The sequence below is a fragment of the Rhinatrema bivittatum genome, chromosome 2 (assembly GCF_901001135.1).
Source record: "Rhinatrema bivittatum chromosome 2, aRhiBiv1.1, whole genome shotgun sequence".
Classification (NCBI taxonomy): Eukaryota; Metazoa; Chordata; class Amphibia; order Gymnophiona; family Rhinatrematidae; genus Rhinatrema; species Rhinatrema bivittatum.
In genome coordinates this window covers 630,573,147-630,599,156 of record NC_042616.1, presented here as the reverse complement: position 1 = coordinate 630,599,156, position 26,010 = coordinate 630,573,147, and the positions used below count along the sequence as shown (strand labels likewise).

The 26,010-nt window shown below is 45.2% G+C and overlaps 1 protein-coding gene across 1 annotated transcript in view; it reads left to right on the top strand.

Moving 5' to 3' along the window:
• The window catches only part of ST18 (ST18 C2H2C-type zinc finger transcription factor), a 367,593-nt gene extending 342,953 nt beyond the window's left edge, over nt 1-24,640 (top strand). The window contains exon 19 of the mRNA XM_029587185.1: nt 24,293-24,640. Within this exon, the coding sequence (XP_029443045.1) occupies nt 24,293-24,433 (141 nt within the window). The 3' untranslated portion in view covers nt 24,434-24,640. The remainder of the gene's footprint in view (nt 1-24,292) is intronic.
• The last annotated feature ends 1,370 nt before the right edge of the window (nt 24,641-26,010 follow it).

Genomic DNA, 26,010 nt, shown 5'->3' with positions numbered 1-26,010 from the left:
ACCCCCCCCCCCCCACCATCCCGATCCCTCCCCAAGACTTACTAACATCCCTGGTGGTCCAGCAGGGTCCCGCGAGCTATTTCTCCCTCCGTGCCATCGGGCTGTCTGGCCTGCCTTGCATCAAAATGGCACCGATAGGCTTTGACCTACTATGTCACAGGTGCTACCAATGCCATTGGTCAGCTCCTGTCACATGGTAGGAGCAATGGATGGCTGGTGCCATCCATTGTGGGGGACAGGATGGTTCCCCAAGACTTGCCAAAAGTCCCTGGTGGTCCAGTGGGAGTCCGGGAGCAATCTCCTGCACTCAGGCCGTCGGCTGCCAGTAATCAAAATGGCGCCGATAGCCTTTGCCCTTACTATGTCACAGGGGCTACCGGTGCCATTGGTCAGCCCCTGTCACATGGTAGGAGCACAAGATGGCACTGATGGCCATATGATAGGGGCTGACCAATAGCACCGGTAGCCCCTGTGACACAGTAGGTCAAAGGCTATCGGCGCTATTTTGATGCGAGGCAGGCCCGAAAGCCCGACGGCACTGAGGGAGAAATCCCTTGCAGGATCCCGCTGGACCACCAGGGATGTTAATAAGTCTTGGGGAGGGATCGGGATGGTGGGGGGGGGGGGGTTGTATTACAGTAAATTTTAATGCTTGGGGTAGTTTTTTATTTAAAAAAATAAAATGTGCCCCTCCCCCCATACAAACCCAAAAAACTAATTTTCCTCGTAGTTCGGGGAAAATCAGTTTTGGGGTTCGGGGCTCCCGAACCACGACAAATTAGACAATTTCATTGAAATTGCCTAATTCGTGATAAACAAATGCACATCTCTAGTCTATAATAACTCTTAAATCACGTGCATTGCTTCCTATTACAAGATTGATTTTATTATCGTCAAGTGCTATGTTCAGGGGTTTAGCATGGCATGCTCTCCTGTCTAAATAAATGACTTTGGTTTTTTCTACATTCAGTAGTAATTTCATGTTTGTTAAGAGTATTTTAATCATGGATAAATACATAGATGTATGGTAGACAAAATAGAGGAATTTATTGGAATTTGAATTTGAATGTCATCAGCATATGCATAGTGCATCAGTCCTAGTCCGCTTAGGAAATGACAAATTGGAATCATGTAAATATTAAACAGGGAAGACCCTTGGGGGACTCCCATGTTTAGTTCTATTTTAGCAGAAATTGTGTTTTTAATTTTAACTTGAAAGTATCGATTTTTAATGTAAGAGGAGAACCATTTGATTGTGGTGTCAGCCAGCCCTATTTCAGTTAGTCTGTCAATGAGAATTGAATGATTCACCATATCAAAAGCTGCAGACAGGTCTAACAATATTAGTAAATAATTTTATCTGTTATCAAATCCTCTAAGGATTGTATCAGTGAGTGCAAGGAGTAGTGTTTCAGTGCTATGATGCTTTCTGAAGCCGAATTGAGAGGGGAATAAAATGTTATTGCATTCAAGATGATCTGTTAGTTGTTTTTGTACTACTTTTTCTATTAATTTTCCTAGAAATGATAAGTTAGATATTGGTTGGTAGTTGTTTAGTGACATAGCATCGAGAGAAGGTTTTTTTAGAATTGGTTTAATATTGCACTTTTGAGTATTTGGGGGTAATGACCTTCCTGAAGTGATAGATTAATTATTTTTGATATGGAAGTAGAGTTCAAAGGAGCTGTTGCTTTTAGTGTAGTGATAGGAATGTTGTCAAGAGGATGTGTTGCAGGATTCATGTTCTTTATCAGATTTTCTATTTCTAGAGATGAAACCTCCTCAAAGTTTGACTATTTCGAGTATTCTCTGATGCCCATATTAATTCTATCCAACATATTGTTATCTATTCCATTTAGTAAATTTACAATTTTTTGTTTAAAAAAGTAGGCAATTTCTGTATATTTTGATTCTGGAAGGGAACCACTATCTTTGGATGGATTTCTAATAAGTTTGTTATGATCGCTGCTGCCCGCAGGTTTCCCTGCGAGTAGACTCACCTTTCTCACGCTGCTTTCTTCACCAAACATGGCAGGATGCCGCTGTCAGGCCTTCGGCGTGACTAGAGCTGCGGTCTGTCCTGCCACACGGCCCGGAGGCCACCCTGAATCCTCTTCTGCTCCGCGGTAGGAGCTGTGGCCTTCCTGCGGGGCTGGGACTGCCCCCGACATTGCCATCTTCTTCGTGGTGCTAAGAGCACATCTCCGGGCTCCAGTGGCGGCTGGAACCGCCCCCTGGGTCTCGAGCAGTGGCTGGAGCCGCTGCCTACGTCGGGCCTGCGTGTCAGGCCAGTCCTGCCTCTTCTGCATGCTGACGTGGGTGCAGGCCGCTGTCCGCGGTCCTGCACAGCTCTCCTGCTTCCTCTAGGCACGCGGCCGCACCTCTTCTCTGAATTTAAAGGGCCAAGCACAGGAAGTTTGCTTGCCCCACCTTTGATGGGACTTCCTGCCTTAGCCCTTAAAGGGCTGCTTCGTCAGTCTGTTCCTCGCCTTGCATCATCGTGACTTCTCTCTGGAGGCTCCTGCCTGCCAGAGCCTTGTAAGGTCTTCTGTTCTTCGTGGAGCTCCTCGTCTTGTCTGCTTTTATACCACGTCTTCGTGTCTTGATGTCTTGCCTGAGGTCCCTGACCATGTCCTGATGTTCCACCATGATCTTCCTTCCTGATGTGTCTGCCCTCCAGGATGTTCTTCCCTGCATCTTCGTCTGGTGCTCCTGAGCCTTCTGTTCCTGCAGAGCCATGGTTCCCGGATGGGGTATGCCCTAGATTGGTGTGGTCTGCAGGTGGGATTGCTCCCTGTGCTCCGGAGCCTCCATTCCTGCCAGCCTTAGAGGGAGCTTTGGGTGACACCGGCTTCGTCATTGGAGTCCCTCTTTGCCTGGACCTTTTCTGCGCTGTCCCGTTCTCCTCGAGGTCCGTGACCAGCCTGCAAGGGCTGTGTAGGGCGCACAGTGGGACAGGGTGGTCCGCGACTCAGTCCCGCGGGTGGCCTGAGTAGGGCGCCCTGAGAGACAGTGCCAATGTCCATGCCTTGTGTTTTGCCTGTTTGGATGTCGTTCCTCATCATGCCCGTGATGCCGATGCATCAACCCAGCTGTTGTCAAGTTCCTCTCCCGGATGCCGATGCATCAACCCAGCTGTTGTCAAGTGTCTTCGTCAGGATGCCGTCGCATCAACCAAGTGTTTTGTCTGCGATGCTGCCGCATTGACCATAGTCCTGTCTTCGTGTCAAGGCCTCCGTCTGCCCTCAACCTCAGGCCAGGCCAGCTGCTCCATGCTGTTCGCAGCAGGTCCGAAAGGGCTCGGAATGATCGGAGGTCCATTCAACTTCCAACATCCTTGGATGTTGGCCTTGGGAGCTTGCAGGCCTGGCAGAGGGTCAGCCCATCAGCCATGCGGAGCCACCGTCAACCCTTGGCTCGGCCCTGAAGGTCTGGGCCCGGGCTGAGGCCCAAGGGCACACTAAACCACCAGAGTTTGACAGAATGCAAGGCCTTAGAGTCCATTCCGACTGCTACATAACAGAATGCAAGGCCATGTTCCCGACGGTGGGTTCAGCGATGGATTTGTCTTGTTCCTGAGTCTTCTCTATGTTCCTGGACTGTTTTGGGACCAGAAAAATCTTTTCAGGACTTTATGTTCGTGACCCGCTGAGGTTCCAGTTTTTGCCCATGTTACGACCTGCTGGAGGCGCCAGCTGTCTGGATTTCTTTTTATAAACGACCTGCAGGAGGTGCCTGCATCCAGACTTTTTATCTTGTTGGCCAGTTTGGGGTTTCTACGACCTGCAGGAGGTGCCTGCTCCCCTACTGGTGCTGCTGGTTTTTGTTTTGCCTGCCCTGGGTTCCCTCCCCCAGGTCTTCTTGGTGTTTTGTGGTGCTTCTTGTCTGGTTCTTGTTTGTTGCTTGTTGTGTCTTGTTCTTCATTGGTTGCTTGTCTGTCTTGTTCTTTGTTTGTTTTTCATTTGTTTTGTTTTCCGCTTGTTGTTTTCCGCTTGTGTATTTCCCGTCCTCCTCGTTCCCGCGTTCCGTTCCCTCGTTTCCCTTTCCTCGCTCTTCACTCTTTCGCCCTTCGCTCCTTCGCTTTCCGCTCTCTCGCTCTTTGCTCTTTCGCTTTTGAGTTCCCTTGCTCTCTGCTCCTTCGCTCTCTGTTCCCTTGCTCCCTGCTCCCTCGCTCTCTCTTCCCTTGCTCTCCGCTCCCTCGCTCTCTGTTCCCTTGCTCCCTCTTTTGTGTTTTTTGTATTGTCGGTCGCGCGGTCACCGTTCGCTCAGTCGCTGCTCGCGCAGTCACCGTTCGCTCGGGCAGCATCGCAACAATTTCAATATTTTAAGCTACTTATATTTTGTTCTATTTCTACTGAATGGTCCTCAATCTTTATCAGCGGACGATAGGAAAAAGATTTGTGATGATCGCATATTGCTGTAGGACATGTTTTAATAATATACGAAGATTGGATTAGATAATGGTATAACCAAGGTACTTGAGTGTAGTTTATGGAGGGGGTGCAATCTGGTTTAAAATTAATAAACAATAAATTGAGAAAGTGCCCTGCTTTATGTGTTGGACCGGATGTAGTTAATTCAAACCCTAAAACGGACAATGAGCCAATTAAGGTATTACAAGCGTTAGACCATGGGTTATTGTCAATATGTAAGTTAAAATATCCTATTATGATCGCTGGTTTATTAGGTTTTAATTCATTATCAAAAAGTTCTATTATTGGGGAAACATTATATTCAAGCAATCCTGGTGGGCAATATAATAAACACATTTGTAAGTTTTCTGATCTAAATAATGCTACTTCATAAGGTTGTGACATGATTATTGGTACTAATTTCAGTCCAAGGTCTTTTTTAGCTATAAGCATCAGCCCCCATCCTCTATGATTTGGTCGAGGTATAGAAAATGTTGAATAATCTGGAGTTGCAATTTGATTTACCGTGTCTGTTTTTTTCAGTCATGTTTCTGTTATTGCGATTATACTAGATTTAATCTGTTCTAATAGATCTGAGATTATAACTGTCTTTTTTGTTAAAGACTGTATATTTATTAGCAACAGTGATAAAATTAGCTAATTGTTAATTGATGAAATGTTATTGCAGAAAATGTTCGTCAGCATCCTATTTGAGGAGTACCTTTCGTTGCTTCTCTTCTTGTATATCTTCCTCCTGTATATCTCGTGCGTTTGATATTTTCCATTGTAGACGCATTTTCCATTGAAGATGTAGAGTGTGAAGACATTATGAAGCAAACTGATGATAGAAAATGTATTAATTATCACCGGGGGCTTCACAAAGGGGAGCACTAAGGGGCAAGCCCCTTAGTTGCGCTCCTTTGGCGCACGATGCTCGGTGAGCAGTGCCTTCGGCCCCGCGACCATGCTTATGACCCCTCAGCGCCCTTGATGATGTCAGATGGGTGGGTTCAGCAACCAAGGGGCGAAGCAGCATGGAAAGTTCACCTGGGACTGCCTGGGCTTAGGTGGGCCTCTGGGGGCCTCCCATAATGATGATGGAGAGGTGTGCCCATGAAGAGTAGAGGTGCGTGGCTGACGGTGAACAGACGAGATAGACTGGACCAGAGAGCACTGGAGACCACGGGTACGAGGCAGGAACTGAAGGTCCTCCAGGCAGGGTAGACAGCGCTTAGTGGTCTAGCTTGAGGAAGGCCGCGGGCAGCGTCATGGCAGGCGGACCTGCTGGTTACAGGAGAAGCGAAGAGGGTGTCGAATGGAGCGCAAGGGTCAAAGCCAGGGTATCTATCCAAGGATGGTCAGCCAAAGCAAGGGTCAGTTCCAGGTATCAGTCCAAGCGTGGTCAGGGGCAAGCAGAGGTCAGTTCCAGGATTCGGTCCAAACGTGGTCAAGGGCAAGCGAAGATCAGTTCCGGGTATCAGTCCAAGCATAGTCAGAGGCAAGCTGAGGTCAGTAGAAAAGTACAACCTGGGTTGCAGAACGTAGAACAAGACTCAGGAACGAAGAAACACAGGAACAGGTGCTGGAACATAGGAAGGACCACGGGAACACAGGAGCAAACGCAGGAACACTGGAATGAGAACAGGAACACAGGAACACTGGAACAAGCACAGGAACAGAGGAACACAGGAACGCAGGAACGAGGTCGGCAACTAGCTCACACAAAGGTGACAACCCATTTGCCAAGGTGATGTTCTGGGGAAAAGAATTCGACTTATATACTAGGGTCAGGTGAAATCGTCAGAGTGTGCTGCGGAGCGGTTTCCTGCGGCTGGCCCTTTAAAGGGCCGTGCTGTCCGTGCACGCGCGCCTAGGTGCGGAGCCGAGGCAGCAGAGGATGCCGAACCCCGGCGTGGGGCGAGGAGCGAGGCCTGGGATGCCAAAGGGTGGGAGGGAGCCAGGGATGCCACTGCCCTGGACTGGGGACGCAGCTGACTCGCCACGGCAGCGGGGGACGTAGACTCGGGGCCTGCGGAGCTGGGAACAAGGTGAGCGGGCCCTGGTGCGGCCCTAGTGCGACCAGGGCGCACAATAATAAACGCAGTTCTCCAAGTAAATTGTTAATGTAATGTAGGATCGACTACAAAGGAGGGGCTATAAAACTTCAAATGGATATTTCTTTTCAGAAATTAAGTACATTTCAGGGGTAATGACTCTATAAATGTATTTGGTTCATTTATTTTTTAACGGAGGATATGTAAATATAGTTTGCGTTTTTAAATTTTTTTTCCAAAATTTTATATTCAGCTTCCTATTGGTTAACTCCCTCCCATCAATGAAGTCTGCATCAAACTGACTAATCACTTTTTGAACTGGTTGCCATTGTCAGGTAGCCAAGCAATCACACTGCCAGCCAGTTTCTCATTGAGCTGCTGAAAAGAGCTTCCTCCCCCCAACACACACAGGGTAATTGAGACTGGGGGGGGGGGGGGGCGGCTGCTGAGGGGCTGTAGAAGGGGAATATTGAAACTGGGGGTGAAATTAAGGCTGAGGGGGCTGGGGGAAACTGAGGCTGGAGGGGAGACCAAGGCCAAATAGAGTTGCTAGGAGGCTTGGTGGAGGAGGGGGTGCATTGCAGGATGAGTGGATCGAGCAGGGGGTGGGAGAAAGTACTAAAGATGGAGCATGGGAGGGGTAGAGAAAGAAGCGGGGATTACGCAAAATGTAATACCTTTGAAAATTGTGTGCACTCCATGGAGTACACCTTTCCAGTCATGAAAGGAAATGTATTACATGAATACTAAACCAGGACATTTTCAAACTCTCAAATTCTGTAATTTATGATGGGCATTCTTTTAGTGTACAGAATATAATATCTCTGAAGTCTTTGTTTCATGTTAATGTGCAATCCAACTAATACTGGACTCTGTTTTTCAAAGGCACAAAACATATGCTTGTGTAACTGGCTAAGCTGCGGTCTTATCTCAGTCGTTTGCACAATAATCTTTTGCTGGGTAAATAATTTATTATGCTGTACATCTGTTCAAGTTTAGAAATTGCATACTTCACAAAACCTGTGAGTGTAAATGGCTAAGTTCAAGCCTCTGTTCTCTTTGCTGGAAGAATTGTTCTGCTAACATTTAAAAGTAGCATCTGTTTTGATTTGCAGTGGTGTCAGTAATGACATTACTTTGGGGTAGATGAACTAAAAAACTATAAACTGTTTATCACAATGCTGAAGCTGTTTACCAGTGCAGTCAACACCTTGCCTTAGGTAGTGGTCATTTTATCACAGCTCTTAATATATAGTAAATGGGTTTATTGAAGTAATGATAACTTTTTATGCAGCTGCTTATGAAAAGTTGGTAATGGGTATATAAATTAGGAAAAATAAGCTGATGAGAGATTTCACTGTTGTATACAGTGTGATAAGTGGTGTGGGATTACCATGTGATATTTGGGTTATAGAAAAACTGGCCACTTGGAGGGAGGTGTTTAGATTACATGAAGGAAAAAAGCCACATCTGACATGGCATCTTGTTCCACTAATTGGTGCCTGTTATTGTGCTCTGACTGCAGCTGCAGAGGAAAAGGGAAAAATGGGACATAGAAAGAAAGGAAGGAGGCAAAGAAGGGAAGGAGCACAGGAACATTAAGGCATCAGGATAAGAGGCCTCAGCAAGCATCATTGCAGAGGAGGCCATGTCACCAGTGATTATTTGGGACTTTTAAACTCTGGACATCCTCTGCTGGGCCTATTGGTCAGTAAATGCAGGAAGTCATGGGGGGAAGTCATGACTTGGAGCCAGTAAGGCAAGCCATGCCGTTACCCGCCTAGTATTCAAGATAAGCGAGCTATACATTTATGAATAAATAATAGAGACCCTAATGCTATCCAGATTTATGGAGTTTATAAAAGATAACTTTCCACCTCCCCCTCCACAAACCCCGTGAACAATCAGACAACATATGATCTTCCAAAATGTCTTTTATTGCACAATATAGAGCAAAACAGTGGCAAAAATCATACAAATGAAATAGGCATTATGTAGAATAAATAAAGTTTAGAAAAACAGATACAAGGCACAATCAACTAATGTATTATAATTATGCTCTCTTGTTCGGAACTGCTGCCACAGAAAGCAAGGCGCATAAATTTCAAAGGACGGAAATGGTAACAAATAGCATGCCATAGAGATAGGATCCGCAAGAGGGAGACAATGACAAGTAACTTTAGGGAGGGCAGCAAGATCAGACAGGAATTCTAACAAGTGCCGCCACAGAAAGCAATATTAAGTGTTCCTTGTGGTGTGTGAATTATTCCTCCTTAAGGGGGACTTAGAGTTTCAGAGTCATCCCAAACACCTTTAGTTCATAGACCCTATCACCCTGAGCTACTTCTTGTTATGGAAAGTGTCTATGTAGACTTGATTGAGGGTGTATAAGTGAAAAAGAGCCAGCATATATAGTTTACTTGGATTTTCATTAGGCATTTGACAAAAGTCCCTCATGAAATTGGGAGGTGATGGGATTGGAAGCAGTGTCCTATTTTGGATTGGTAACTGGAGAAAAGACAGGAAAGAGGGTAGGACAATGGTCAGTTTTCTGAATGGAGAAATGTCATTAGTGGACTGCCCCAGAAGTCTGTATTGGCATCTGTGCTATTCAAGATATTGAAAAATGATCTGGATAAAGGAATGATGAGTGAGGTGACCAAATTTGCAGATAATACAAAATACTTAGTTTTGAATCTTTAAAACAGCAGCAGATTGTGAGGAACTCCAGAAGGTCCTTGTGAGACTAGGAAACTGGGCTTCTAAATAGCAGATGCAATTTAATGTGGACAAGTACAAAGTAATGCATGTAGGGAAAAATAATGAGAACTACAAGTACATGATGCTGGATTCTGTGATAGGAGTCACCACCCAGGAAAAGGACCTCAAAGTCCATAAGGACAATAACTTGAAATCTTCAGCTCAATGCACAGGGTAGTCAAAAAGGCAAATAGAAGATTAGGAATTATTTGGAAAGGAATAGAGAATAAAACCAAGAATATTATAATGCCTTTGTATAGATCCATGGTGCGACTGTACCTTGAGCATTGTGTGCAGATCTGGCCACTCCATCTCAAAAAAGACATAGCGGATATAGAAATGGTACAGATAAGGACAACAAAAATGATAAAGGGGATGGAAAAGCTCCCTCATGGAGAAAGGCTAAAAAGATTAGGGCTATTTTGCTTGGAAAAGAGGCAGCTGAGAGGAGATACGATTGAAATGTATAAAATCATAAGTGAGGTGGAATGGGTAAATAGGGAACTGTTATTTACCCTTTCAAGCAACATTAGGACTAGGGGACACTCCTTGAAACAAGCACCCAGCAGATTTAAAACAGTCCAAGATTGCTTTGAGTCAAGGGATCTTAGGAAGAGGAGGGAGAGAGAGAGAGCAAGCAAAACAGGAATAGATTCAATCAGAAGTTCAGAAACATTCAAACAGCAACTAACAATAACCAATCAAGAAAAGGAGCTTTGTCCTCTGCAGAGACTCTAAGTTAAGCAATATCACAAGATGACATTGGATGGCAGTATGATAAACATAAATGGGGGAGGTATAGTGCTAGAGAATATAATACACTATGAAGACTGAACACTCCCCACTTGGTATCAAAGATACCATTATTGTGAAACATATAACATCAAAGAAGTATCAAAAGCATGCAAAGGTCCATAATATTCAAGTATTTTCATGAGACATAATGGGGCAGATTTTTAAAAAGTACGCTGGATTTTATAAGATACGCGCGTAGCCACGCGTATCTTATAAAATCCGGGGTCGGCGCGTGCAAGGGGGTGCACATTTGTGCAACCTGCGTGCGCCGAGCCCAGCGCGAGCTGCATGTTCCCTCTGAGGCCGCTCCGATTTCGGAGCGGCCTCAGAGGGAACTTTTTTTCGCCCTCCCCCCACCTTCCCCTCCCTTCCCCTACCTAACCCCCCCCCCCCCCCGGCCCTATCTAAACCCCCCCTTACCTTTGTCGGCAAAGTTACGCCTGCTGAAAGCAGTACCAATGGCAGCAAGTATCCTTTTTGCATTTGGCATCAAAGGTGTATTTTGCTTCTTAGTATTGTGAGCATATTATGCCAAATGATATGTACTAGGGATGTGCATTCATCTAGGACGAATTAGGCAATTTCAGCGAAATTTCCTAATTCGGCCTGGTTTGGGGAGCCCAGAGCCCGAATCCCGAATAAGTTTTTCCCGAAATTTCGGGAAAAATTTGTTTTTGGATTTAGTGCACACTAACGGATTTAGCGCGTGCTAACGTAAAAATGTTAGCACACACTAACGGGAGTTAGTGCTCATTAGTCCCTCCAAATTTAAAAGGCCCAAACCACAGGAAATACGAAATTTCATGCGGTGGGCTGAAAATGAAGCCCGAACCAAAAGGTTCGGGCTTCGCCCAACTCTAATGTGTATATCCATTGCTGCCTGTCCATTTATAGGTGAGGTGAACTTATTGGCTGTGGCTCGCGTGGTAGCCAGATGTTCAGCCATGCCCTCGAACAGATCTGGTCCCAGCCTTTGCACGAGATGCTCCTCCATGGGGGTCAGGACAATGGCCAAGAGGTTCCTCCTCCGGTCCACCTTTATATATTTATTTCTGGCCGTCACCTTGGCTTTCAGCTGCACCTTGGTGTCCTGGTACCTGAGTGGCATCTACTCCCCATTTCATTGGACTCCGCTGTGACTGGAGATGCTCTGGGCTATGTTGAGCCAGATCTGGCCCTTGGCTGCCTTTGAGGGATTGCCCACTTGGTTGCCAAACATTATGGCATAATGCTCCAGGACCCCTCCAATGACCATCTCATTACCCTGAATGATGAACTTGATAGCCCTAGATGCGGGTGTCCTGCTGACTGGCTGCCAAAAGGGGATGCCACTTCTGCTTCTGGAGAGGTGTCCTCTCTTTCTTCACTCTTCCTCCCACTCCTGTCTCTCCTCCCTTCCTCCTTTCCTTCCCCCTGCCCCTACCCTGCCAACTCCCTTCCCCTCTGCCCTCTCTGTCTTTCTCTAGCCTGACATCCTCTTCCCTCCTTCCTCACCTGCCTATCCTCTTCCCCCTCCAGCCTCCTCCTATCCCTTCTGCCTGCCTATCTCTACGCCTGTCTTTACTCCTTATCCTCCTTCCCCTAGCACTGCTGCCCTCGTCCTCCAGCATCCTCTCCTCCCTCCTCCCCTTCTCTTGCCTCTCCTCTCTTCCCAGGCCTCTCATACTCCATCCTCCTCATTCCTCCTTACCATAAACACCACTCCTCCACCAGCACTCTTCCTCACTCTTCCACAAGGACTCACTCCTCCACCACCATTCCTCCACACCAAAAGACAGACAGACAAACTGGACTAACAAACAAAAACTTTCACTCCAACAAAGAATACAAAAGTTCAAGGTAAAGGGAAATAAATGGCACCAGAATGCAAGAGGACTCACTCAGTAATCACTATAAAGAACTGCCAACTAGCCATCAACACCTACCTACCTCCTCTCTCCAAACTTATGACACACCTTCAAAGAGGCAGCTGCAGGAAACTGGGATATTTAAACTGAAATAAAATGCACCATGCACTAATTTACACTAACTGTGTAAAATGACAGGGCACACAGTGACACAACACGCGACACAGTGACACAAACACTGACACAACACACTGTTCATCGACACAATGCTGCATGCACTGACGCATGCCACATGCGTTATTTACTTATGCAATGGGGCAGGCTACAAATTTTCCTAACCATGCCCTTTGTTACTGCAGGGACTATTTCAGCTATAGTTATAGCATTTTGATGAATCTAGGCCTTAGTGAGCCTTGAGTTGCCAAGCTCATGATGGGCTATTTATTTGGCCAGATCTGACTTGTCTGACGCTATAGTTTTCAGATGATGACATGCCTATGGGATGCTGTTTAGTGATATATTGCAGGGTTCCTTTCCCACTGTCGGGTCGATCCTGTAAGGCCGCGGTAATAACAGTGCGGCAGTGTCAGGCGCACCCTTCCTCCCCCCACGCACAGTTCTCTTCACTAACTCCCCAATACTCTCCTCTAATCGCATGCAAATGCATGCCGCGGCTTTAAAGCGGTAGGGAAGGGTTATGCCCGCGTAACCCATTTTACTGTATAGGCGCTTAATACAGCGCCTATACAGTAACCAGGGTGCGCTGGTACCTGTCATTTCAAATGTCATTTCAAATGACATTTGAAATGACAGGCACCATGAAGTGAAAAAAAAAAATACCAAAATATGTAAAAACCTGAGTGTTCAAAAAAAAATAATTTTAAATACCTGTCGGAGGGCTGCGTGGGTCCAGGCGGCTGGCGGGCGGCGGCGGGTGGTCGCGTGTTAAATCTAGGCCGCGGGCGGGTGGGCGCCTGTTCCAGGCGGCGGCGGCGGGGGCAGGTGGACACGCGTTAGTTCGAGACGGCCGGCGGGCGGGCGGCGGCGGGTGGTCGCGTGTTAAATCTAGGCCGGGTCGCACAGGCGCGCATTCATTCATCCAGGCGGAGGAGCCGGCGGCGAAAGCAGCCGGCTCCGCCTGAATGAATGCGCGCCTGTGCGACCCCTGCGATTCGGCGCTCAAGGCAGTCACATGCCGTGACGTCATGGCATGTGACTGCCTTGAGCGCCGAATCGCAGGGGTCGCACAGGCGCGCATTCATTCACTGCCGGTGGGGGCTGCCGGAGAGGCAGCCCCCACCGGCAGTGAATGAATGCGCGCCTGTGCGGACCCGGCCTAGATTTAACACGCGACCACCCGCCGCCCACCGACCGTCTCGAACTAACGCGTGTCCCCCCGCCGCCGCTGCCGCTGCCACCTGGAACAGGCGCCCACCCGCCCGTGGCCTAGATTTAACACGCGACCACCCGGCTCCCGCCGCCGCCCGCCGGCCGCCTGGACCCACGCGGCCCTCCGACAGGTATTTAAAAATTTTTATTTTTTTTTCTGACAGGTTTTATGTGTCCCACATCATTACATTTTCTCGATCATCTCTGTATCGCTTTTTTTTTTATTGTGTTTTATTGTTTTTGAGTGTCTTAAGCGGTGTCAATGGATTTGTTACTAGACTCACAGTCCTAACTCCTACTAGGGGGAGGCGGCAAACTAACACGTTACGGCCGCGGCAAAACAGTGCGTTACTAATGAGATAACCTGAGCGCGCGTTACGGTATCGGAGGGGAATAGCTAATTCCTTCATTATACAGCTAATTCGTTCATTTACATGCCGGGTGGGGAAGGGTTACGCGTCTGTTTTAAGAAGCACTACGGACGCGCGAAACTGGAGACTGTATCGCTGGCTTGCCTTACGCGTCCGAATTGTGCGCAGCGAGCTCGTTACAGACGAGAAATCTTCAAATGAATGTTACTGTATCGAGCTGTGTGTTGGTACCAGGCACTGCGGTGGAGTAAGACTGATCACATTAACTTGATTCCTGTGGAGGACATTTAGCATCTGTTCTTACTGATGATATACTCTCAGCCTTATCTTGAATCTAATTCATGTAGGATACTGGGGTATATATTTGCATATGCATATCTGGATCATGAGCTAGTTGCACTGCATCCATAAGTGTGTGACCATGTAGATCACTGTGGTGATGATTAACATCCATGATAAAGAGTGCATTGAGGGGATCTCTATTAGGTACAGAATTTACTTCATGGACAGGTAGCATTGTCTCAGCATCTGATATCTCTCCTGGCTGAGAGTGTGAGAGTGAATCACCATAATCAGAAGCAAGTGCTAAGATATAGTTTCTGACATGCTGAACAGGATCCTTTGAGAGATCCTGGACAATCTAGCCCTCCCTGTTTTCCTGTCCCCAGCTGCATCAAGGCTCTTAGCTTGGGCTTCTACTGCAGCTGCTTTCCTCTTTACACAGCATTTCTAGCTCAGAATCTAACTCAGCTTTCTTGAATACAGCAGTAGCAGTGGCATTGCATGATTCTTCTTCAAGTCTAGCTCTGGATAACTTTATAGAAACCTCTTGTTTACTTAAAAAGGTATGTGTCCATGCAGCTTCTGTTTTTGCACATGCCCTGGCAGTGACTGCACTTGCTGAAGACGGGTTTGAGCAGAATGATTTAAGTGACCTTGAAGACCTTGCAGAGCATTTTGAAAGGCTGGAGTACTGAGACACAGTATATTTTAAATTCTCAGTTCTTTGCTGTGCTTGTGCAATAGTGCTTTTAAATTCAATGTCCTTTCGCTGGTTTCTTTCCTCAATACTTTCTTCACTATTAATTCTTGCTAGAAATATTTTATATCTGTGCTGGAGTTGACTTATGGCTTGCTGAATTTCTTGTACACCTGTAGTGCTAACAAACTTATGTCTATAAGATTCTAATTTTTCCCATGCTTTGTTAAACCTCTTTAGGTAACCATCCTGGTCAGATTCATAATTCTCTAAAGCCTTGGTTATCAAAGCATGTTTCCTAGTAGAGGCAGCCCTGGCTGAGGGAGTAGCCTCATTTGTATTTTCACAAAATACTGAGTTTCTTGAAGAATTGTCTATTATCATCCTTTGAAAGAATGATAAACACTGGCAGGATCAGGTTACATCTCTGAACAGACTAGCACTCCTTTCTCAGGTTACTGATGTAATCACTGTTGGAGGAAGGGGGAGCCAGTAGGATTTGAACTTTTGCTTTCTTGGCTGAATAACTGACTTGCTCAGCTGAATGACTTTGGAGAGATGCAAGCAGTAAACCAAGTCTATGCTTAAACTAGAAGAGGGGATCTTTTCACCCCCCGCTCTGAAAGCCCCCACAGCTTGACATTTATTACAACCTCTGAATAGTAACTCCTTTAGTTTTCTAAGCTTTTTCACTATACTGCCCTCAGCAATCAGTTTCTATCTTGACTCGCAAGACAGTCATTTAAACCATTTTCTCTGTTTCAGATATCAGAGAACTCAGTTCTTGAATACCACCAGCATTTATTAGAATGATGAACAATTCCCTACTCACTGTGACAAGGCACCAAGAATAGATGAACAAACAGGAATCACATTTCTTTCCCGATGATTATTTAGCACAAATATGTCCAAATAACACAATATAATCATGAATTCCCTCACTTTCTTTGTAAAGAGCTCAATATTGAAAGACTGCTCAGAGCTTCAATTGTGAATCCAAATGTAGGTGACTATTTTCAGTCAATTTTAGGAACCTAAATTTCAGGCTGAAGATAGGTGCCTAATTCTAACTATTTTGCAACAAAAACTGAAGTCCCTAAAGTTAGGTTTGCTATTGATTTCCTAACATCAGATACCTAAGTGAAGTGTCTAGTGCTGAAATTTTCACAGGAATGGGCATGTAAAATATATATATCAGCAATTTTCAAAAGTCCATTTATGCATGTAAAACCTTTTGAAATTTCAGCCCTATTGAATGAATTTTTAAAGGAGTACTGTGTGTAAAAATAGCATATATCAAGCAATTATCAAAAGCCCATTTGCATAAACCCAGTTTTATGCATGTAAATCCTTTTGAAAATTGCCTCCTGTATCATTAACTTCATTCCCACACCCTTTCTTTGCCCCCATTTTTAGACACATAAATATAGGTGCCTTATGATTTTAGGAGCCTAAATTTAGGTGTTCATACTGTATAGGGAACATTTTTAATTTAAAACAATCTAGGTGCCTAACTTTTAAAGTTAGATACCTAGGGGTTTATATTCAAAGGATTTGTCTGATTAATATTAGAGTTATCTGGACAAAATCTGATAGTTCAATACTTCTCACTGGCAGGCTAAATGTTGTCTGAGTGACTCACCTGCACAATATTTAGACGAATAAGCAGTGATAACAGAGGCAAGTCTAGGGGTATGGTTCAGTTTTAGCTAGTGAGTACTGATACTCGTCACAAGCCAGATAAAGTTAATTGGGTAAGTGTGGTCAGAAAAATAACTGTCCTAAAATTATCAGATAAAGTTATCTGGCTATATTCAGCAGAAAACGTTTCCAAATAAGTTCTGCTGAAGATCCAGTTAAAGTTATCTGGATAACTTTATCTATATAATTTTCCTACTTACTGGCTCACTGAATATTAACCTCCTGCATCTTTTAATTATCAACTTAAAAGATCTTTACATGGTAAAAATATTTACATTATTAATAAACATTTCTGTTAATCCAACATCTTATAACATGATAGAAAATGTTTTTGCTTACCTTTCAACAAATAGGAAAGGATTAGAGTCCCTTCAAGGTCTTTGGTCTCTTTTTTCAAAATAAAACCAGCTTGAGGGTTTTTCTGCAGCACCTTTGCTCTCTGAGCCTCAAGTGAATAATCCTCAGAAGTAGACCCCTAGGGGTAGATTTTAAAAAAATGCGCGTTCGCGTACTTTTGTTGGCGCACCAGTCGCAAACAAAAGTACGCTGGATTTTAGTAGATAAAATCCAGGATCAGCGCGCGCAAGGCTGCCGATTTTGGGCAGCCGGCGCGCGCCGAGCCGCGCAGCCTGCCTCCGTTCCCTCCGAGGCCGCTCCGAAATCGGAGCGGCCTCGGAGGGAACTCTCTTTCACCCTCCCCTCACCTTCCCCTCCCTTCCTCTACCTAACCCACCCTCCCGGCCCTATCTAAACCCCCCCTACCTTTGTCGACGGATTTACGCTTCCCGGAGGGAGACGTAAATCCACGCATGCCAGCAGGCCGCTGGCGTGCCGAGACGCGACCCGGGGGCAGTTCCGGAGGGCGCGGCCACGCCCACGGACCGCCCCGGGCCGAAACCACACCCCCGGGCCCGCCCCCGAAATGCCGCATCCCGCCCCCCAAACGCCGCATCAATCGGCCCCGCCCCGACACGCCCCCGACAAAAAACCCCGGGACTTACGCGAGTCCCGGGGCTCTGCGCGCGCCGGCAGGCCTATGGAAAATAGGCGCGCCGGCGCGCAAGGCCCTGCTCGCGTAAATCTGGGCGGATTTACGCGAGCAGGGCTTTTAAAATCCGCCCCCTAGAGTCTACTGAAAGCTTTACTGCATTATTAAAGGGTTCTAAGCTCTTTTATCAATCTGTAAGTAAGGAAAAATCATAATCATAAATTTAGTTTATTGAATAGGATTGGGTATGTGTGGATGTGGCCTTTCTTACACAATCCCCCTTCCATCAAGGTGATTGATGATGGAAAAGAGAAAAGAAGGATGTGAAAGTTAGAGAAGTGCAAAGAATGGGAGATTCTCTCTCCTCTTTTGCACCTTGCTATCTGTCTTTGCATTCTCCTCATATGTTTAGGATTCTGCCAGCTGTAATCCAGGGCCCATTCCACCTCTGTCCTCCCAACCCGGTTTTGGCCTCTCATTCTTCCACCCCAGCCCTTGATACCATCTTCCACCCCACAATGACCTGAGTTATTAAAATGGGTCAATACAAAGTGTGCAGTCAAGGATGGAATTCAAAAGTGTCATGTTGGCTGGGGTCGGGGAATACCCCCCTCAGGACAGAGCAGGACCGCTGGGCTGGATTGGGGTTTATCTTCTGCCTACGCAGCCCCTTCCCCTGCAGGTTAAACTCTTACATTCTGGGGACTGGTAAAGTTTGGCTTTGGTGGTGGAACATCATGGTAAAGGAGGCTGGATGAGACTGGGTGAGGCTATACAGGCTGGACAAGGCTGGACAGGCACAGGCAGTAACTGAGGTCAGGCACAGGCTGAACATTGTGGCAGAGACAGGCTGGAAGCTGAGGACTGGATACTGGAGCAGGTTGGATGAGGATTCACAGGCTGGACAGACACAGGCTGGAACTGATGGCTAGATACTGGGCACGGGCTAGGACTGGATACAGACACTGGCTGGGCAGGATACTGAGCAGAGACTGGGACTGGATACAGATACAAGCTCAGGCTGGGGCAAGATGAGGCTATGGCAAGGCAGGGAATGGCTATTAGGAATTGGACTGGGCAGGGCAGAACAAGACCAGGCAAGGGCAGCACAGGAAAAGGACTGAAAATAGACTAGACAAAGACAACACAGAACAGAGAACACAGGCTCAAAGACAGCAATATAGAAGGCCTGAAGGCTGCTAGGCAAAAGGCCTGAAGGCAACTAGAAATGGAGAGACCTGAAGACCACAAGGCAAGGAAAGGCCTGAGTAGGCCATAGAGCAAGGTACAAGGTAAGAGCAGGTCTATAGGCCTCAAGGCAAGGAAAGGCCTGAGAAGGCCACAGAGCAAGGTACAAGGTTAGAGAAGATCTGGAGACCACAAGGCATAGAGCAAGGTAAGAGCAGCCAGGTCAGAGAGTCAAGGGTGATTCCATGAAGAATCATTGAGGTATTGGCAATAATGGCTTAAGTAATTCAAGAACTGCTGAGTAACATCATCAGTGAGGAGGTGGTATAGGTAGCTGGGAGTAGAGCTCTATGGAGGCCTCTGCTGATGGGGAGGTGTCAGCGCAGGCAGAATCAGAGAACAGTGAGGCTGCACGCAGGTGAAACCATGTCAAAAAGGGAATCAGGTGACTTTGTTATCAGCTGCAGGTTGTCCTTGCCTTGAAAATCCAGAGATGTGACTACCTTACTGTTCTCTCTTATAGTCTCTCTCTTTCCATCTCTCCCTCCCCCCCCCCTCCTTTCTCTGATTTCCTCTTGTCCTGCTCCTCCTCTCCTTTTTTCTTCTTTTCTCTCAAACTCCTCCTTTGCTCTTGTTTCTCCTCCTCCTCTCTTATTTCTTTCTGCTCATGTCATCTCCTTTCTTGTTACAACATTTTTTGCTGCCGCAGTGAAATCTCCTCCATTTTCTCCTGGAAACTGCCTCTGGCCAGCAGATGGCATTTATGGCACGTGCAATCACTGTTTAACATGATTTGGAGCAGTTGATATATTTTTGGCTGTAGTTTGCAGTCACTAATTAGTGCATAGTTTAGGGAATAGGATTATAACTTGTGGGAGCTTATTACACCTTCATTTTCATTACCACAACATCCACTACAACACTACAGTTCCCTATCTCTTCTTTAAAGTATTAGAATGAGCTTTAGTATGCATGTTTAAGAGAACTCATCTCTAAAACCTTCACTCAAGTAATGTTGCCCCTTCCTCAGTTAATGTCACTTGGTCAAGTTATGCCTAGTCAATGGTTTTTGTTTTAACTTAAATCCTCTAAAAACATAAGAACATTAGTTGCCATACTGGGTCTGACCAGCATCCTGTTTCTAACAGTGGCCAATCCAGTTAACATGTACCTGCCAAGTACCCAGAACATTAAATAGATACCTTGTTACTAATGCCAGTAATAAGCAGTGGCTATTAGGGATGTTAATTGTGTGCCCGATCGTCTTAACGATCGGGTTCGGCTGGAGGGAGAAAAAAATCTGATCGGTGGAGATGTGAATCGGAATCGGTTCCGATTCACATCGTTAATTTTTTTTTAGTGAGGCCCGACCCTTTAAAATTGACTGTAAAGATTGACCGTAAAGATGACCATAAAAAGATGACCGTAATGATGGCCGCCATCATTACGGTCATCTTTATGGTCATCTGGCTGGCTGGCCGGCGCCATCTTTAAAGATGGCGCCGGCCAGCCAGTGCTCCTACCATGTGACAGGGGCCGGCCAATGGCACGGATACCCTGTCACATGGTAAGGACAAAGGGCCATCGGCGCCATCTTTATGAGTGGCAGCCGACGGCCCGAGAATGGGAGATCGCTCCCGGGACCACCACTGGACCACCAGGTAATTTTAAAATGTTTTGGGGGGATCGGGAGGGTGGAGGAAGCTAAGGGGTCATTTTTAAAGGGTCGGGTGGGTTTTTTTTTTATCAGGCCATCGGCGCCATTTTTGAGTGGCAGCCAAAATGGCGCCGATGGTCCAAGAGCGGGAGATCGGTCCCTGCGCCCCCACTGGACCACCAGATACTTGTAAAAAGTTTTGGGGGGGTTTGGGAGGGTAGGGGAAGGTAAGGGATTAGTTTTATAGGGTAGGGGTGTGTTTAGGGGTTGTTTTGGTGTGCTGGATTTCCTGCCCTCCCCCCAAATAACTCCCGTTAGTGGACATTAACGGGAATAACGATTTTTCACGATAAATCGGGAAAATTTCTATTGTATCGTGCGCTCAAAGATTTTTGACGATTTAAAAAATAACGGACAATTTTTTTAAATCGTCAAAAAACGATTCACATCCCTAGTGGCTATTGCCTAAGTCAACTTGATTAATAGCAGTTAATGGACTTCTGCTCCAAGAACTTATCCAAATCTTTTTTAAATCCAGCACATCCTCTGGCAACAAATTCCATAGCTTAATTGTTCGTTGAATAAAACAAAATTTTCTCTGATTAGTTTTAAATGAGCTACTTGCTAACTTCACGGAGTGCCCCCTAGTCCTTCTGTTATCCAAAAGAGTAATTTATTTTTTGTCTTTTGTCTTCTAAGTCTATCTTGAACAGATTGTAAACTTCAAGGAGTAAGGACTTTCCATTATATGTCTCCGTACAGCACTGTGTACACCTGTTATGCACTTTCCAAATCATCCAAAGTTTAGGATTTAGTGAATAGCATGCTATTTATCTTGCATGCTAAATTAGGCCTAGATTTTCTAACGTACTGCAGCATCGTGAATCGCGCGGTACAGGGGGGCGGGGGGGGGGGCGAAGCGGGGGGCGGGCCTGCGATAGCCGGCAGCTATTACATCTCGTGGTACGATCGCTGCCGCTTTCACACCCAATAGCACCACCGTAAAAGGTGGTGCTATTGGGCGCAAAATTGGAAACGAAAAGACTCCTTACCTTTTTGACGTATTTGCGGCGTCCGCCCCGACTCCTCCTCTTCTGGGGCAGACGCCACCTTGATTCCACCCCTTTTTAGCTATTGCATGTGAAAAGGGACTTTTCGCGAGCGCTAGCTTTAGAAAATGACCCCCTTAGTTTAGTAGGCACAATGGGGTAGGTTTTTTAAAAAAGCGCGATCGCGTACTTTTGTTCGCACAGCAGGCGCGAACAAAAGTACGCAGGATTTTATAAGATACGCGCATAGCCGCGCGTATCTTATAAAATCCTGGATCGGCGCGCGCAAGGCTGCCGATTTTGGGCAGCCTGCATGCGCTGAGCCGCGCAGCCTGCCTCCGTTCCCTCCGAGGCCGCTCCGAAATCGGAGCGGCCTCGGAGGGAACTTTCTTTCGCCCTCCCCTCACCTTCCCCTCCTTTCCCCTACCTAACCCACCCCCCCGGCCCTATCTAACCCCCCCCTTACCTTTGTCCCTAGATTTACGCCTGCGAGAAGCAGACGTAAATCTATGCACGCCAGCGGACTGCTGGCGCGCCGTCATCCAACCCGGGGGCTGGTCCGGAGTCCTCAACCATGCCCCCGGGCCGGCGCCACGCCCCCGGTACCGCCCCCAAAACGCTGCATCCCGCCCCAAAATGCCGCGTCATTCGGCCCCGCCCCCGACACGCCCCCTTCAAAACCCCCAGGATTTACACGCGTCCTGGGGCTCTGTGCGCGCCGGTGGCCTATGCAAAATAGGCGCGCCGGCACGCGAGGGCCCTGCTCGCGTAAATCCGCCAGGATTTACGCGAGCAGGGCTTTTAAAATCTGCCCGAATAATTATTAGCAACCTTTAGTGATGTTCTTTGTGTTCTTATTTCATCATATGTTCATTGAAATAGTGTTTTTTTACTATTCATTCTTCCTGCTATTGCTTCCTTTGAATTATATATATGTAAAATACATGCATAATAGTAACAAAATAATAATACTTTGCTATTTCAATGCTTTCTATGGATCACATGTTTACAATCTGAGTACGAGGTAGTTGTGTTTTAAGGAATTCTTTTTTTAAGACTTCTAGAAATATTTTTATAAGATCTTGCATGAATTGTTGGATTATTCCTGTTCAGCCATTTTTGTAGGTACTGCTTAATTTTAAGTGAGGAAAATATTTTCTGAAGAAGTCACATAGCTTTAAACACATCATTAATATGGACAATTTCATCTTTAATGTCACTACTACCATTACGCTTCCCAGAAACATGCAAGAGCTCATTTAAACACACATTCCTCCTAATCCAGTTACATACTGTGGATATTATGGGCCTCATTTTCCAATATCGCATTGGTATTGCATGCGATACCAAAAAGGGGTGTACCTTATGCTAATAAGCATGTGTATTGCAATATCAGCTCTTATCGCAAGTTTATTTATTTATTTATTTAAAATATTTCTATACCGGCCTTCATGAATGGGATTCATATCAGGCCGGTTTACATGAAACAAGGGAAAAACCAAGTAACTATAAATAAGAAAGGTCGAAACAATCAAAGTTACAATAAAACAGGGGTATTAAAACTTGGGAGCTAGAGTAGCTAGGAATAAGTGAAGTAGGAGCGATAGAAATTAACTAGATAAAGTTGCACTATTAGCCCAATTTGGGCTACATTGCCAGTATATATTGTGGTTCATGATGGATGGAGAGAGAGAGAGAGAGAGAGAGAGAGAGAGAGAGAGACTTGCTATAGTGCCTCCTCCCTAGACAGGTATTTGTATCCCTATGGGAGGCCCATCTAGTAACTCGAGGTGAGGTTTAGGTATTAGTGTAGGGGGTTAGGGGCCACTTTGACATTCAACGTGAGATGTACGAACAGAACAGTGGTCTCTTGTGAAGATTTGCTGGCCTTCGGAGTGAGGAAACTCACTCCAAGATGAGATTTGGGCAATGTTCTCTCCACCTAGCTTGATGGACACTCTACCTGGGCAGCAACAAGCTAGGTGGAGAGAACATTGCACAAAACTCATCTTGAGTGAGTTTCCTCACTCATCAAATCTTCACAAGAGAGTACTGTTCTGTTCGTACGTCTCATGTTGAATGTGAAAGTGGCCCCTAACCCCCTACACTAATACTTAACCCTCACCTCGAGTTACTAGATGGGCCTTCCATAGGGATACAAATACCTGTCTAGGGAGGAGACACTATAGCAACGCTCTCTCTCTCCTGAAACATCATGAACCACAATAAACCTTTACCGGCCTCTAGCGCACAACATAACACAACGCAAATGAAAGAGGTGTAGTTATTGGCCACGTTAGGAGCCGCGCTAACACTGCAGCTGTTTCACGGCACACAATAAATCCTTTCTACTTTACATTTGCTCCACCCCAACTCCGCCCCCTGAATACAAAATTAAAAATTTGCATTCACAAATCGCATTAACGGCTGTTAGCGCGATTTGCAGAATTATCACCTGCGGTAACTCCTTGGAAAATGACCCCCTATGTTTATTACTCCCTTTCAACGGCCATTAAAGGTCATATTCCAAATATGGCCAAGGAACAACTGTGTTCAATATGTTTTTCAATTGTGCCAGCTAAGCTCAAATATTGCCTGATTGATTGAAAAACAATTCCTATTTTATTTTTGGTTTATATTTCAGCAAGATGAGCATCCTTTCTCTTCTCTTTTCTTTCTGGAAGAAGCAATACAATTATACTATTGTGAATAACAGAGTAAAACTGTGATAAGGTCATAAGTGCTGTGATAAGGTCATAAGTAATTTCTACCTTTAAAGTTACATTGTAAACCGGTATGATGTATGCATACTAATACCGGTATATAAAAGTTTTTAAATAAATAAAATAAGTGCTCTTTGTAAGTGTTAGAGCACATCACCTTTTAAAGCTTTCATCTGACATCCCCAGGATCCTTCTGCAGAATGGTTTAGGATCTTAATCCTTAATATCGCCTTCTCCTCCTGAACTCAGGCTCTGCTGGGGCCAAATGCATATTACAATTCTCATACTGTTCCAGTCCTTTACTGAACAAAAGTGTTGTATTTGTCTTAATTTCAGCTACTAAGATTGGTATGCAACGTGTGCTTTTGTCTTCATTTAGGGGCCAATCAGTGAGCAGAATTTTGAGACATATGTAAACACGCTTACAGACATGTACAACAATCTGGAACGGGAACACTCCCCGGAATGCAAAGCTCTTCTGGAGAGTATCAAACAGGCAGTGAGAGGCATTCATGTGTAGTACACCAATGGCTGCTGGGTAACTGAAATGACTTGACTGCAGTAAACTCCGAATGGATCCATAAGGAGTCTGTGTATTGATAAGGACAGTAGGCTGCCGGGCTGCATTTACAATTGCAACATTGCACTAATTTTTTTTTCCCCAGCTGTCATTAAAAAAAAAAAAAAAAGGTGAGAGATAAACAGACTGTTTAGATTAACAGCGATGTACTCGGTTTTCATGTTTTATTTATTTAGGTTCTTTTTTTTTTTTGTCTTTGTTTGAACTTGCATTGTTTTTTTGGTTGTTTTTTAAGTGACTATGAAAAATATGTATGACTTTTTAAAAATATTTTTTTTTATTTATTTCTGATCAAAGAGGTTGTGTTTTTATCTTTCAAACTGCAGTTTGAGGCCTGCCATATTTTTACAAATGTTTATTAATTTATTTTCCAACCAGATTTTAAGTGATTCTGTATATTAAAAATAATATATATAGACTTGCTGAGTTGAAAAAGTATGAAAGAAACTGTTATTTCAGTGGCACAACTGTGTGGGTTGGCTTTTGTTTCTGCTACAACCTTCTGCTTATTTTTTTGGCTTTGAATCAGAAGCATGTTTTCACCGTGACACGGGAATGAAGACAGAAAGCAAGAATTAAAAGAGGAATGCCTCCCACTAGTGGAGAAACTGGACTTGTGCAAACGCAGTCTGCTAATCAACTGTGTTCCCAAGAACTATGCTAGCAATAATGAACTAAAGCAATTGGCTTTCGACTTAGCTGGGTTTTAATAATTACCTAAGAGGACTATTGAATTCAAGCCCAAGCCCATAATAATGCAGGTTTTCAATGCTGCGACAGGTAAAAGAGAACTTTTATCCATGTGTGATCACTTGATGTAACTGGTCTGTTTTTGTTGGGGTTTTCTTTTTTTCACTTTTCTATTTTAGCAATACACATGGCATTATTGACACATTTCTGTAGTAAATAGAGACACATAACATCACTTATATATTATGGCTGTCCAGTCTGAGTATTTTGTGGGTGCTGGATTTACCCAAAACAATTTCTCTGAAACACCTTATGCTGTATTACCACATAGTGTAGCAAGTAAACTTCAGTTTGAAAAGAATCAAGCCTGCAGCATTACAAGAGAGCCTTTTTCCGCTGCAAGTAAGTTTCTGACTGCTGGCACACTCTTTAGCAGCACTGAACTGCATTTCTCAATGTCCTTCCAAGGATAGTATGTTTTTGGCATTACTACTAGTCTATCCCCTTGGTACTGTGTGATTCAATGCACTTGTACAGTTGCACTCAATAGGGACAGATATACCCAAGGTTTACTCCAGTTTTGCATAGATTTTTTCCCATTGAAAATAATGGGATTTTTTATTAATAAATCTAGAGCAAGTTTTTCACCAGAGCAAAAATGGAAGAAATCTTTTGATATAGCTGCCCTTATAACTGAATGAGAAATATTTTGATATAGCAGCCTTTATCCATTGAAGACACACACATACACACATGCACATAGATAGATAGGTATCAGCTTAGCCATGGCTTCAAAACTCTGAAGTTTTCAAAGGATAAAAGCTGCT